The 15,622-nt window shown below is 43.5% G+C and overlaps 1 protein-coding gene across 3 annotated transcripts in view; it reads right to left on the bottom strand.

Annotated features, from left to right (window-relative positions):
- The window catches only part of LOC139333347 (FH1/FH2 domain-containing protein 3-like), an 85,329-nt gene that overhangs the window by 33,030 nt on the left and 36,677 nt on the right, over positions 1-15,622 (bottom strand). For all 3 annotated transcript variants that reach the window (XM_070965663.1, XM_070965660.1, XM_070965662.1), the window contains exons 4-5: positions 1,852-1,919; positions 793-898 (exon numbers count right to left, since the gene is read on the bottom strand). In XM_070965663.1, the coding sequence (XP_070821764.1) occupies positions 793-898; positions 1,852-1,919 (174 nt within the window). The remainder of the gene's footprint in view (positions 1-792; positions 899-1,851; positions 1,920-15,622) is intronic.

Raw genomic sequence — 15,622 nt, 5'->3', positions numbered from 1 at the left:
CTGATTGAAATGTGGCCCCAAATTATGAGGGTCAAGTACACTGTGACTCCTTTTAGCAAAGCTTAATGAAGAAATAACAGAAGGGGTGTCTGGACTGTGAAGCTGGAGTCTTGACAAGAAGCTTTTTAGGACAAATGTTGAATCCAAGCTTATGTCTACATTTATATTAAGCACTGTACCTAAAAAAACACTTAAGTAATAAAGCCCTGACGTACTGGCTCGGGTTAATTAACAGAAGTGAATCAAATTTTCATGAACACACGAGGTAAACTAAAAATGAGAGATAAAAAAAAGAGAAGAGGGGAAATTTGTTTTATGATCTGCAATATCCTGCCCGAACTTTTATTGGCCACTTAAGCATGTGTGACCCGCCCCCTCACAGCAGGCTGTTAAATAGTAGTGACCTTGCAGCCGGTGTTATGAACCCCTCTAGTATCCTTGAACATGCTGCCCCCTGCCCACCCCTGACTTGACCACATGCGATCTTTCACCTTAGCAACATGGGGCAGATAAATTAACCAGCCGCTCAACTTGGCTTCCACATGATCTGCGGCACACATTTAAGTTTGTTTATGCGCCGCAAGTGTGTGAGTGTGAGAAGGTTGTCAAGCAGAATCATCAATTTACATGGTGTGCGTAAACACATGTGGTCCTGGATAGGTTTACGGAAAGAAAAGTGTTACGGGATTGATGAATAACATCCTCGATTAGCCCGTGTTGTAAATTGAGGTGTGAGAAAGCAGAGAAGAGGAAACGTATGCTGTGAGTTTATGGGTTCTGCTGTGGACGTACCCCTGAGGATGTAATTCTGGTAGTTCTGGTCGGCTTCAGCTCCAACTTTTATCAAACAAGTGAGCCCTTCTGCCACCACAAACTCGTGCACCAGGTCCTTGTCATCCTGGAAAGAAGTCAAAGGGAAAGAGGCATCACATACAGAGCCAAAGCCTATATTGATTTGATGTTTTTTTTTTTTAATAATCAGTACCAGTTTGAGGGATAATGATCTGGAACCTGTTTTTAATAGTTCACACGGCACCTTCCAATCACTTAAAAGAGTTTTTATGTGATAACGAAATAAATCAACCCCTGAAAATTGGCATCTTATGAACAGAGTGCACAAATGACTTCCTAATTTTAACTCGGTAATGACTCAGTAATGGAAATTTCTTATAGCTCAACAAACTTTTCTATTGCTTTAACTTAAACAACACCTTTTACTGTTTTATCTTTAAGTGATGTACCATTTGCCAGACAGCGTGAGCACATCACTCCCCAACATTCAGTTATAGCTACTGTAGGAGCAACGAGCAATACAGTCTGCTTGCTGCATGTTTAGATGGGCTCCTGTTGCTTTGGCCTCCACACTTCATCCCACATTTTGTCCTGGATGACAAAACCACCTGCATCTCTCACATCTGTCAATGGCTCTGTAATTTAAGACTCATACATGCACACTACACTAGTGCAATGAAGAAAAGTAATACCGAAATCAGGCCAAATGGACATTTATTACACAACAAGAATCATAAATATTCTCTACAAGCAAAGCCACTCATAGAGTAAAAGTGAGCTATTCTAATCTATTCTGGGCCTGCATCAACGTCTGTTGCTCTCTTTTCCATTTAACTGTCAGTTCACCCTCCCCCTCTATGGCCGACTGCCCATCAGGCCAACCCAGCCCAGCCCCAGTGTGTGAAGTATGACCAGACCTGAACACTCCACAGCTGCCACGAAGGCAGACTCTCAGCAGCACAGCTCTGCCTCAAGAAAACAATGCTGCGTCCAAGTGTGAGTGTGCATGTTGGCTGATTCTAAGAGGTCCAGAAAGAGCTAAAAAAGAGAACTAATTACCTGAAAAATCTGCTTGAGGGAAAAGAGGGCTCTCCTCAGCTCCCGTCCAGTTGAGTTGTAGAGTTTTTCTGTGTGGTGAGAGGAAAGAAGAATGGAAAAAATCAGCTGACAATCGCACATGTGGTATCCGTCTATGACGCCGTCCTGCAAGAAGTGAATATAACAAACGGACATGACATTCAGAATCATTGTGATTCCTTTTGAAAAGTGTTATCACATCGTCAAATCCATGATGAACTACACATTTCTCCTTCAAAATCACTTCCTTGTGCCTACGTCATGCACATATCATCGGGCAGCAATTATGCCATGTAGCTGAATGTGAAAAATACTCTGCAAGGGGAATAGTGAGAGCAAAAGCAACAGCAGGAGCAACTCAGAGCACATCTGTGGAGAGTTAGTGAACAGTGGATGTTTCCTGCTGACAAAGCCATATCTGTAGCTTACCATAATATTAAGTCGAGGCAGAAACTTAAACCAATAGCCACCACAATGGCTAGGAAACAATACACCCATTAATCAGTTATGGAAACACCACAAAGTACTAAAGGAGAGATATGACAGATGAAAGATGCTTGAGATGGAGGCGAACATTTCCTGCAACGACTGTCCCTCACCCTGCATGCAGTCTGCCAGGGGGTGGCAGCAGTGAGCACAGTCCTTGTAGCTCACTCATCACTGCTGAGTGAACTCTCTCTGACTCAGCAAAAACTGCCCCTGTTATTGCTGCAGATGCAGTAACATACAGCACAGCACAGTCCAGTGCAGAACAGTTAGGTAACATTGCTGCTTCTCTCTCAGTATTTTCTGTTTTTATTCATCGATTGCTTACTGTTATGTCCCAAAATGCTTCTTTCATCCGTCTTTGACAGATACATCTCTGCATGAGGGAGTGATGATTTGTCTCACCCAGCACAGATCGGACAGGAGACTTGCATGTACACAAAGAGGCATGAACACAGTGAGGTCTCTCTCTCTCTCTCTCTCTCTCTCTCTCTCTCTCTCTCTCTCTCTCTCTCTCTCTCTCTCTCTCTCTCTCTCTCTCTCTTCTCTCTCTCTCTCTCTCTCTCTCTCTCTCTCTCTCTCTCTCTCTCTCTCTCTCTCTCTCTCTCTCTCTGACACGCAAATACACACATGCACACACACAGACACACCCTACATGCAGTGAAGCACTTTTCAATCTGCCTTCAGTCTGTTTGTTGCACCACTGTAGCTGTTCCGGTTGCAGCGGGATGATTTATCTCTGTTGGTGCGCGAGCATGCTTTAATTCAAACACACCCAAACATGAAACTGAGTAGGGCTGCAACTAACGATTATTGTCATTATCGAGTAATCAGCAGATTATTTTAATGATTAATTAATTAATGGTTTAGTTTCCAAAATGGAAAAAATGCTCATCACTATTTCACGGAGCTCAGTGACATCTTCAAATCACTTCTTTTGTCCAACCAACGGTCCAAACCCCACAAACCCTTCATTTACTATCATGAATGAAAATGGCAAGAGAGCAGCAGATCCTTAGATTTAAGAAATTCGAGCCAGGGAATGTTGGACATTTTTGTTTGAAAAAGGACTGAAATGATTAATCGTCTAATCGTTGCAGCTGTACAACTGATCAGCAGACACAACCTATGTAGATCCCGCCTTCCCATATACATAAACACATGCACAAATGAGCTGTGCCTATGTGTGCCTCATCTTCACAAACAGCTGCCAGTAATTCTATTCAAAAGTGTGAGAAACACACACTGATGAGTGCATACGCTTGGGATTCAGAGCGACAGGCCTCTCTATTCATTGTTGTCCCCTCAGCAGATGAACTGAGAGAGAGAAACAGGGTGCGTGTTGCCAGTTCTGTGGGCACACACAGGCTGCTTGTCGACGCTGGACCAGACAGAGCGAGCTCTCGTGGTCTGATGTCTTCAAGCGCCGTTCCAACGATACATAACATTTTCACAGCAAACATAAAAAAATCACACACGTTGACAGCTGGCATACAGAGGCCCACTGAGAAGGCTATCAGGCAACATCATAAGGACTTTTGGGGAGAACATGTCAATGAATTAATAGCTATGATAACTGCATAACTAATTAACTATATCTTCAATGTACTGTTAAAAACATGAAAATATGAGTCAAACTGATTTAAATTTCTGTGTTGCATTCCTGGGTTAAATATTGAACCCATGTTCCAGGACATGTCATTGCATGGTAAGGTTGTCCACACTAGTGTAACTCAAACTTCATATTATTGGTGTACTCCAGTCTAGTTCAGACAGAGAAGACACTGGAGCTGTCTCTGTAATGCAGACAGCCTGGGACTGGGCCATATGTGGTTAAAAGGCTCCCATTTGATGAGGCTGCACACTGAAATCACACACCTCACACTCCAGTTTCAGCAGAGCTCCTTATCTTTAGAAGATGTCATGATTATAATGTATGACTCTAATGGTATTTGGAGCGATTGGAGCCGGGCTTTGGATGTTTTGCACGTTCAGTGCCGTACATGGCTCAGACGCGTGATGAGTCGATGAGTATTAGTCCCAGTCAGTCACTGGGAACAACATCCACAAGGAATAAATCTCCACTGGTCCAGAGAGGGGAAGCTGTGCGATGTTGGTGATTTGTGTCTTTATAAATAACAGGAAGGAACTGTGACCGGCCCTTTTCGGTCTGGGGCCCCCAGCTGTGGAACTCCCAGCCAGAGAGCCTCAGGGTTGCCAAGTTGGCATCATCTTTTAAATCTCCTCTCAAAACTGACACATTTTTGTAGTGGTATCTTTCTTTCTTTTCATTTACTCCCTTTTAAAACTTCTGATTCTATTTTCATCATCATCATCATCGCAGCAAAGCACTGCGTAACTCAGTCGATGAAAGTGATATATTTATGATTAATAACAATAATCCGCTCACATCAATACCTCAAATAAATTTTAACCCTTTTTTTTTATATTCAGTCTGAGCTTCATGCAGCTGGAATGAACTGAACTCCTTTTACAACCATTCTGCTCTGGACAAAGTAAGGGCTCAGGTTTGTGGTTAAAGCTTTTTAACTAGTGCACACCCCCGCAGGTCAAGGTAGGGCCACATCCACTGCCCTATACCTCAAGAAGATGACTCAGAGTTTAGATTAGTGATCTTTAAACAGACAAGCTCTGTGATCGCTGGAGCGGAAAGGCAGAGGGAGATGCTCTGGGTTACTCATCACACCTTCGCCACACAAAGCAAACTTGATTTGTGGTCCTACTAAACCCAAGTCCTAAATCCATGTGCTCCTTTTCTTCTCAAAGGCTTCCCTGCACTTCCTCACGGACATTGAATGTTAATTAGTCGACAGTTAAATTGCACCCAGCACTGCTGAGCAACCGGTGATGATTCTGCCCAGATCACAGCACAGCACAGCACAGCACTACAGCAGTGATGCATCAGCACCCGGGCTGCCACTGGGTTTGAAGAAATCCCAGGAGCATGTTTCGTGTGTGTGTGTGTGTGTGTGTGTGTGTGTGTGTGTGTGTGTGTGTGTGTGTGTGTGTGTGTGTGTGCGCGTGTGTGTGTCCACCAGCACCAGCATGGCAGAGACATTCTTCTTTGTGCTCCTCTACTTAGCCCTGCAGTTTGGACCACAATAAAACTGTCAGAAAGTTATTCCTGCCCGACACTAAATGAAGCCCATCTGCAGGAACAGACTGTTCCTTTCCTGTCCCTGTCTGAAGTCCGCATACACCGATGCACCTCCAAGAGGCCCATTTCTAATGAGAAATAGCTCAGCGGGGATTAGTTCCATACCATTTGGCACAGATATGCACCCTAAAGTATGGGCCTTCTGCATCTCCATATTTAGGAAAAGAACCCAGCCACTCATTTACTCACAGGAAATGTTTGCGAACCCCAACTCTCATAGTCACATCCACCTGAAACCCTGAAACCAGCTGAAACGTCAAACTCAATAGCTCTCTACATTTGTCATGTATTTGTTGTTGGGCCAAGGCAAACCCAGGGCTATAAGAGCAAAGGGAGATATGATGGATAACACACAGTTTGGGCACTGTAAGACATTCTGGGCACTTGAGATGCATCTTTCACTTCTGACTGGAGTTGAGCCAAAACACAGCTGCAGTTAGAACACAAAGAAACTGTAGCAGCCAAGCAGCTCTCCACGAACTGACCTTGAGATTAATATAATATACCTATATGGCTAAAGGGCGATTTAATCGTGTTGCGAATTCCTCTTCATACCACAAAACAAGACACCCTTAAAATTAAAACAATGCAAGAGGGCAGCTGAGGACAAGCAGCACATTTTTTGCCTGTCATCTTTACTTTCCCCTGAGGCTTTTACTGACAAGAAGCTGACAGTGGAATGACTCAACCAAGTGAAAGTGGGTTTTTTTTTCTTTGATGCCTCATATTGATGTACGAAAGGGAGCAGCTGTTTTCTCCTCTTAAATTGCAATCCGCAGTCACGTTTTGTCAGCTGGAATGGCTACAGGGATGCGTTGGTCTCGTAATTATAACAATCATAAAAGTAGTAGCGGAATTTCTATAATCATCAGGAATGTGCTCAACTACCCCGAGTGGGAGGGTGAAGGAAAAGCGGCTGCGGGTCCTGAAACATTCACACAGGCCAGGACTTCATGGATGGTTGTGCTACTGCTGAGGGGACAGCTTTTAGAAGCATATTCGTCCTGCGCTGCTCTTGACACCTTCTGGTGTCTCTGCGACAGTGCCAGCACATTCCATTGATGCTGTTTCGTCTGAGTCACAGGTCACTTTTTATTTATCTCCGCCCATCAGTCTCAACCCAAGACCAGTTTCTATCTCCTCACTGCTGGACGGCTCACAAATTATCCACATTAGTTTGCCAATAAAGCTATTGACCCTTTCCACTTTCCATCTGCAAACACATATGACACGCTCAGTTACTCTGTAATCTGTTAGCATGCCTGTACAATATATCCAGAGAAGTGCCATAAAATGAAAAGGATGACTACCACTGCTCATGCTTCGCACAGCAGGCGGAACACAAAAACCACATCCAAGGCACAGCCAGGAAACCCACAAAGACCCCACTGGGCGGTACAACCTCACACACACTGCTGTAAATTAAACTGTGTTTGCTTTTAGGAGTGGAGCTGTCAGACAAGAGGCTCAAAAGGAGGATCCCTGACAGTGTACTGATGACTGTAAACAAGACTGTTGCAACAATGCACAGTTTTTCCATGCCGGGCGCACGGATGCTCACGTTGAGAAGAAATACAGATATTACTTTTGCAATTAGCAAGGCTGTCTGATTTTTTGCATGAGGTGGGGGAGAGAAAAGTTAACGTGCGGTATGATGGCATCTCTTTCTCTCACCACGTCACTTCCGCAAGTGTGGTCGACGCACAGCTCAGGCTAGAATGGAGAGTGATGATGATTAAGTTTCCTCTCTGGAGAAAACTTCAGAGCTTACAGGTGGATTCTGGGTTGGATGTGGGACTTATAAAACCTAATTGAGCAGCAGCAGCTGTGCAGAGTGGGGAAAGCACTGACAGCTTAAGGAGACTGCCTCATACAAGGTACGCTGCATGCACACTGCAGTACGTAGAGGTTGTCATTTCTCAGTGTAGCAGCGCAACTCAAGTTGTTTGCCTAAACTGCCTCACAGGCATTGCTCCATGTATTGCACGGAGCTGCTGTGATCAGCGATTGTCCTTCACACGTTTTATTTGGAATCACTTCACATGGGTGAATCCTCGTAAAGGGAAAAAATTAAGAAGGTACAATCCTCACAAATCAAAAGGCAGGAAACGTGTTTTTGTGCAGCCTTGCAGGAGTAAAGGTCAGTTTGTGATGGCCAACGCTGGACTGTAAGAGAAGCCAGTCCCAAGCCAGTGCCCTGCCCATGTCTGCATTTAGCCCCGTCTCAGAGAGCCCGGAGCCTGTTCCACTGGTCAGTAAAGGCCACAGACTCTGTGAGAGGTGACGGCGGTCAGACTGAGCCCAGACAAACTGTAGCCATCTGGGAGACCACGGCCTTGTGCGAGCCAGCATCGCCACATCACTGCCTGCCATGTGTAAGGATAAAGGGACCCATCTTTCATTTTTGTCCCCCTGGTATTTTCATGAGAAGCCCTTGAGTTTACAGTATGCGTAATGGCCCTCTGCAGTCACGAAACACAGCAGCATAACAAGATCAACACTGCTTCCTACTCATTTTTTCCTCCTCTCCTTTCTCACTCTGTAAGGGAAACCTCCTGGTCCAAACTTTATGGAGAGAAAACAAAAGTAATTAAGGTGGAAGACCTCCCAACATGTGCATGGGCTTGTAACATGCTACTTTGTGGACTGGGGTTTCTTCTGCTCTTTTTATCCCTTTCTCCTCGAACAAAAACATGAGGTGAATGATGGGTCAATAAAAGCAGACTTTAGCACTCAGGTGGAAATCATTACGCGGGAATGCAGGTAAGAATGAGATCACTGTCAGCGTGTTGGAGCTTTGAGTACAAACGCAAAGTGGATCAAGACAATTATATGGACAATGTGTGTGTGTGTCTGTACATGAACATGCACTATAAACATGCAAGGACACTCAGACAGGCAGTTTATAAAGTGCACAGAGGAATAAAGACATTAATTAATTTGTTCCTGTTGCCTGGAGTTTATTCAAATGCTTTGGAAGTTGTGATGGAAGACATATGGAGATGATGGTTTAGATTAGGGAAAACTGAGTCGGGCCACACAGACTAAAGAAGGCTCTGTCATTGGGAGCAGGCCTCACAGGGAGGCCTGGGTGGACCCACGGGGCGAGAAAGTCTCTGAGCAGACACACAGCTAAGGCATGGGACAAGATCAGAATCATCAAAATAACTAATAAATCTGGGCTTAATTTAGTGATTAGAAAAGAGTTAACACACAGGGCAGGGCCGTAAAAAGTCACGTGTGCTGCCTTTGTGTGTGCTTTGCTACCTTTAATGTAGCTGACTGCTATATAATTGGCTTTCGCAAAAAGATCTTGCAAGGTCCACAACAAAATATGCCTGGACACATGTTCCTTCAGCGTCACGAACATGCAAATAAACCTCGCTAATTCAGTTTGATTTGATTTCCCTCACGGATGTTGTACCTGGACTTCCTCTGCACATCATGCGAGAGAGCACGGTGTTTAAAATCTCACAGGAGCAGTGAGGAGATCAGGTTTCTGGGCTGCGACACTCTATCCTGGCAGAGACATTTGATACCGAGGCATACCACAGCGCAGTTCCAATAAACACAAAACCCGGCCCACAGAGCTCAACGGCACTCATTGTCCCTCGATGGAAACGGGGAAATTGGATTGTTGTGTTTATTGATGTGTTTACGTGAGACTTTCTGTGAAAGTTTATGTTTTTGTCAGTCACAGTAATCCTTCTGGAAGGCAGCAGTGGCATTTGTCTTTTAGCTCGGAGCAATGTTTAGCCTCGCGCACCTTTTCATTATCCTCGTGAGGTAGAACATGTTCTGCAGAGCACTTAAAGGGCATCGCGCGGGCTAATTATTTTTGGGTCCCTTCAATAAACTGTACGTTAACCAGCCGTCAAGATACTATCTGATGCTGTCAAAGAGAAACAGTCGAGGAAAGTGAGGGTGGAATCTGCAGAATTCCAGACGAGGAGAGAGACATGACAGCAAGGCCAATGTGAGGACAGACAAATCTTTCATTAGTGCCTGCCTGTCTAATGAGTCATTCCTTAGCTACCAGGTGGGGTGACCCTCACTACACCCCTCAGTAAATACCCCCTTCTCTTCCCTCTGCTTTTTTTGTAGCCCACTGCCCTCTTTCACCTCCTCAGCGGGGCTTCCCCACACTCGCCACTGCTGACACAAATAGGTAGTGGAGCGGAGAGCGGAGTAAAGGCATGTACTCGTTCAGCAGGCCAGACAAAAGCCTGACACAGATATAAACTGGGGGATCAACAATTGAAGTGGGTCTGCTTCGGGGTGGCGGTCCTGGAACACAGTTAAAGTGAGGCACTGTGAAGTTATGGTGACTGCTGTCAGGGGCGAGCTGGTCATTAGCAGCATTTCTGTGACTCTGTTGGCGAAGGCTCCTCTAATAACCTCTGTATGTAAAGTTGGAAGGAGGTTGGGTCAAGGCCTTTCCCCATGTGTTGCTTGGCAGCTGCTTCAGCCAAACAGCTTTTCTCACTGCAGTAAAAACCAGCGCATGTGCATATAGATGCAGGGCCAGATGCTTAGAGAGTAAGATTTAAAATCTCAGTCCATACAGCATATTCCCCTACTGTCACGTGTGTGCACATATGCTGGGTTCTTCTTTCTTTTTTTTTTTAATTTGAGGATTTTTATCTTTTTACCCATGACAGACAATTCCACAAAGCCAAGTGCTTTTCTCAATTTAGACTTTATGACCCTTAAAATGAAAAACGTTTCATTTCATGTACTTGCAATTAAATGTGAATGTGAAAAGATGTTTTTTTCTTCCTAAAGTAGGGATGGAAAATATTCTCAACAATGACCTCAGTGACTCTCTCCCCAAACCTACTTCATTCCCCTCTTCCTCTCTCGCTCCTCTTGGCTGTCTCTCTGCCTCTGCCTTACTCTGCTCCCTCTTATTCTTAACAACCTGACACGTGGGGAAATGCACCAGTGCAAACTCTGTCCAATAAACACAGTTGTGCTGAGACCACATCTATTTCAGACCCTGCTCTAGGAATAGGAAGCTGACCGATGTGGAAGCGCACACATCTGTGACAGCACACCGTCTCATTTCCATACTGACCACACAGTGACTGTACTCTTAATGGAAAAGAAATGGAAAAAAAGTTCTTCCATCTCACTCACTTTCTGTCAAAACACCTGGTTTGTGGATAAGTGGGACCCACTGTGGTCTTTCTCAAATTCCTTTCCTTTTTAATGCCAGGGAAAAATGTGTTTCCTCCTGTCTTCTCAATGAGGAAGAGGAGGACCTTTGGTATCTGTCTGTCAGTGCTTAGGTACAGACACAACCTAGTTAACCTGACATCCCGTCTAATAGGAGCAGCCCCCTGTCATCAGTGTTGCTCACAACCTTTGATGACCTTCGGTAATTACTTCCACCAGTCAGAGACAGATGGACACTTAAAAGCACATTTGACAAGGAAGAATAAAGAAACTGATGTTGAGCATTTATAAGGCGTCACTGTCCAGTGACAACCATGCATATCCAATTTTTAAGATTTCAAATACACTGAATGATTAAGTTCCTTTACGGCTCGACAAACTTCCCCTTCCCCTGAGGTTAAATACACCTTTAAACCTAGTGGGCATTCTCACAATGCTAAAAACAGGGTTGTTTTTTCTTAGCCCATGAAAAAGTGACCCTTTGGAGATACACGGTTTTAGCGACAAAAAGCAATGTGTATACACCTGACAGGACATAAAATGTACTGCACTAGTCATATGATCCACATCTTACACAGGGAAGCTTAAGTATTTGCTACATGTGAAAGCATACAGTATGGAGGCTTACTTAACTGGCCACTGAACAAAATAAAGCCTGAACTGAAAGCCTGTGAGAGCAGGGCTCCACATTTGTATGAGGGAAAAGTCAAGCTGTACAAGTATGGACAATCCTTCATAGTTACGAAGACAGAAATAATAAAAAGCCCGAGCTCTCTCTAGCTCACATACATATCTTCAAACACTACTCATTCCTTGGCCGAGGGAAGTTTATGCCATCATCTTTGATCCAGATCCAATCAGGCTGGCACAGATGTTACCTACAGTGCGATCATCAAACAAGCTAGCGCATGAGTTTGTTTTTATACTTTGTGTAATCTTCAAAGTCGTCACAGTGAAATGATCTCTAATGAATCCACGGAGGATGAAAAGTGGGTTTTTTCAAAGCCATGTACGGCTTAAAAAGATATAGGCGGACTTAAAATTATTCTCTGCGGTGATCTGTGATCATAAACATCATTTGCCATGACCATCCTGGTCTTGCATGAGTGCTCTGTCATGTCAAATTGTTGCACCTTGGCACTAGCTTTGCTATGCCAAGCTGGGTGTGAAGTGTGATCTGACTGCTGACAGGTGGCAGAGCCCAGGGAAGGGCCGAGTCAGCGCTATTATTGACAACCGAAGAGGCAGGATAAAATGGATTTATATGAATAGCATACTGTAATAAGAGAGATTTGATATTCCTGTTTATGGTAGGCTTAGATCTGACACTGTAAATATTAAACACGCAATTACAGTCCAATCCAAATTGTTTAAAAGACTCTCGCTGCACGAAAACAGAACTTTTCTTACGACTCAGAGCACACAGTTTCATCCAGAATTAATTATCTGTTGTTGAGGAGGTGTTTTGTTTGGATAGAGACTGCTTTATTCTGAGGTGTCATTGAAATGAATATAATCCATGCTTGGCACAGACAGTCAAAGGACTGAAAGACCTGTTTTGTCCTCTGGGGCCAACCTGTTTGCCCAACTGGAACAAATTCACAATCAACATGACTGACTGCTTTCTCTCCAAACCCCACTTGACAATGCCAAATGACTGATGTGTTTTGTTTTGTTCCTGATGGATCATATCAGAAATTTCCCACTCATGTTAGCGCTGTTTGATAAGGAATTAACATTGCTTGGCAAGTCAGTTGAGTACAGTAAACTACAGCCTTGATGACATGGCATGATACATCTACAATACACAGTTGTCGAATCAAAGAGAACACGAGGCTGGTTTCTATTTATTGTACAGTGCAAAGAAAAACTGAGCGAAAGCTCACATATTCAAACATGTCATCCTCCCTTGTCAGGGAGGGTCGGCTGTCATTTCTCTCCAGTGTCACTGGGCCTCACAGCACCCCTGACATATCTGGACTGGTGTGAATAAATATGGCAAAACAGTTCCCTGGTATCACTGTACCACACCGGGCCAGTCTCGGAGAGGAGACGTAACTGCAGCTCAAATCCATCAAACTCTGACGCACTCACACACACAGCATTAATTCACATCATGATGAAAGGAGATACGGAGTGACCCCACAAATTTGAGATAAAATGCAATAATACCCCCGTGATAGATAGGAGTGCCCTCTGTGATCTCATGTTACCCAGCGAAAATCAACAAGAGATGGGCCAGTACATTGCAGCAGGCTGATTGTCTACATTTTCAGCAATACGCTGGGCCTCTTCCCTCATCATTCATCTGTCATGTGAGAGGGTATCGACTGTTCAAGTGTGGAGGAAACCAAGGACCTTTCTACCATACATAACCCTTAATGAGCTAATTTAACCTGGGCATGTATTGTTGGGTTCAATTTGCCATTATGTTGATGAAAAACAGCTTAAAGTGAATGTCTTTGAAAGCGCAAGTTTCTTAGATTAACTTATCTTAACTTATCTAGTTTCTATAACAACCAAATCTCTTTTCCCTTCATCATAAAAGAAAAACTACAAACGAAAAAGAACTCAAAACCATCTGCGACTGAAGATCACAGCTACATTTAAAACAAGAGACAGGGTTATGGTGCTTTATCTATTAGTTTCTAAGTCTGACAACCTAAATGTCTTCCTGGAATGACTATTTTGAAAAATATGCATGCATGGAAAATTAAACAAGCCCCGTATCTTCAATACAAAACAAAGGGTAAAATTACTGCCTCAATGAAAAGTGAGATGGTCTGCTTTACTAGCAACTGCTGCACACTTTGAAGAGAGACATACCTGGCATTCAGCAAACATGCCCTAGCAATATAAATCACATGAAGAGATTTTTGAAAACCACCATTAGGAGCCAGTCATGCATCCCTGTAGCATGACAGTGTCGAGGTGGAGAGGGATTGGCTGGCACACCTAAAGCACCCTCAATTTCTGATAGGATAAAAGGCCGTTTTGGCTCGCAGCACTACAGAGGATCAGCCGTCTTTTGGCAAGAAAGAATGTTAAGTGTTCTCTTACCTTATTTAGCCAAAGCCAGCCATCATATCACAGAGCGTGCAATGGAAAAAAGGGAGAGATAGAGCCAAGATTATGATTCAAAGCTATAAAAAAAACAATGTCAACAAAACATACCTTAAGGTAATGAAAAGACATTCGTGGTATGAGGATGACAAGAGGTGTGTCCAGCACAACACATTTATTAGGGAGGAACCACATGCCGTGGGATAAGAGAGTCTCCATAACATTTATTTTGTCTGAGAACGATGGAGTGGATATATGGCACCTCCTGTTACTCCACCGAGTGGGAGAGTTATTCAAGACTAATTCCATATGAATATAATCTGCTACAAAGTTCATGAATCGGATCTTGTCAAACATGACAAGACATTCTTTAGATGGACCACATTAGCTGAGTGGTCACGCTAATGAAAGGTTTAATTTGACCGCTAATGGTACATTAGATTCCAACACTACTGTCTAAAACAGCTTCCATACACTCCCATGGAAAGGCTGCTTGCTTATGTGTCTCCTTTACAATGAAGAAATATTAACATATGGGAATTAATTAGATCTCATTCAATAAAACCTCAACAGGAAGGTAACTTAAATGTAATCTACCTCTCAAAAACATAAGCAACTTAGTTAAACCTTAGTTATAGCTCATAACTGATCTGCTTCAAGTGGGTGTCTTTACCATCCCAACCTCTAGAGGTCTCTGTCTGGTATTTTATTCCAAGCTTTGCTGTGTTTGCATGAGAAGTAGAGTTAACAGGTTTAACTATCCCAACAAGACGGGGGGGCCGGTGTAATAAAGCTGCAGAAAAAAAAGAGACCTTGCTCTCTGCGCAGCAGGGGGTGAGATTCACGCATGGCTGCATCTACATCTAAAGAGGCACAAATGTGAAAAAAAAAGAAACCTCTTGCATAACTTTGGTCATTGTGATGACATTGTGGTGTTGGTATTTCAACCCCCTCCCCCCAGAAAAGAGAGCAAAAATTATTTCTGGCTAATGTTGGCTAATAAGATTCAGCACATCGGTATCAGCATATGTACTGTGGTAGATATGCAAAAAAAAAAAAATGCAGCAGATACATGTTTTATATACTGTTAAAGACAGAATCTTATGTCTTTTTAAGTTACGGTCATTTGCATTTACTTTTTGAAACGTACTGCTACATTCACTTTGGCAATGACGTTTATTATCTACTGGATAACCAAATGGAACAGATGGATTTTGCTGGCAGTTAAGTTTAAGATACTGTTTGAGATACTGTGAACTCCTCCTGTTTCCCCAAACTGGCTGCACTGTGTGGTGCATATAGTGATGACTATTCCCAGAACAACAGCTGTTTAACAGAAAATAGCTCGGCTCAGACGACAAACAAAAGCTACCTGGTTTGGACTCTTACACGGTGCGCGACCACACATACCTCTGCAGTGTGGTTTACATGAGGCTGTGGGTGTACTGCTGGGTGTAGCACTGATGCCTTTCAAAACAGACGATTTCATAGTTGGGAAAATGTTCTTTTTTTTTTTTTCTTCCTTTGCCCCACTTGGCTTGTTGTACAGAGACTATGATGGACCGTAAATCTTACAGCTCACCTCATTTGTTTTTCATCTTGATTGACCATGGCCTAGCCATAAAATCAGCCAGATTTAAGAGCCAAATCTTGAAAATAATATTTATGACTTCACACGACCCACATACATGCCTGTTCATTTACCCTCCACCTACTACAGAAGACAAAGAAAAAATGCAATAATGCTGCGTTTGAGGGGGGTGAGGGTGCTCAGAAATCCGAGTATGCGTGAGACAAGATTTCAACAGGCAACAGCCCTGCATGATCACACCATAACGATTTCAGACA

Source organism: Chaetodon trifascialis, chromosome 7 (assembly GCF_039877785.1).
Source record: "Chaetodon trifascialis isolate fChaTrf1 chromosome 7, fChaTrf1.hap1, whole genome shotgun sequence".
NCBI classification, from domain to species: Eukaryota; Metazoa; Chordata; class Actinopteri; order Chaetodontiformes; family Chaetodontidae; genus Chaetodon; species Chaetodon trifascialis.
Note: the sequence above shows the minus strand (reverse complement) of the source record. Positions and strands in the feature narration are given on the sequence as shown.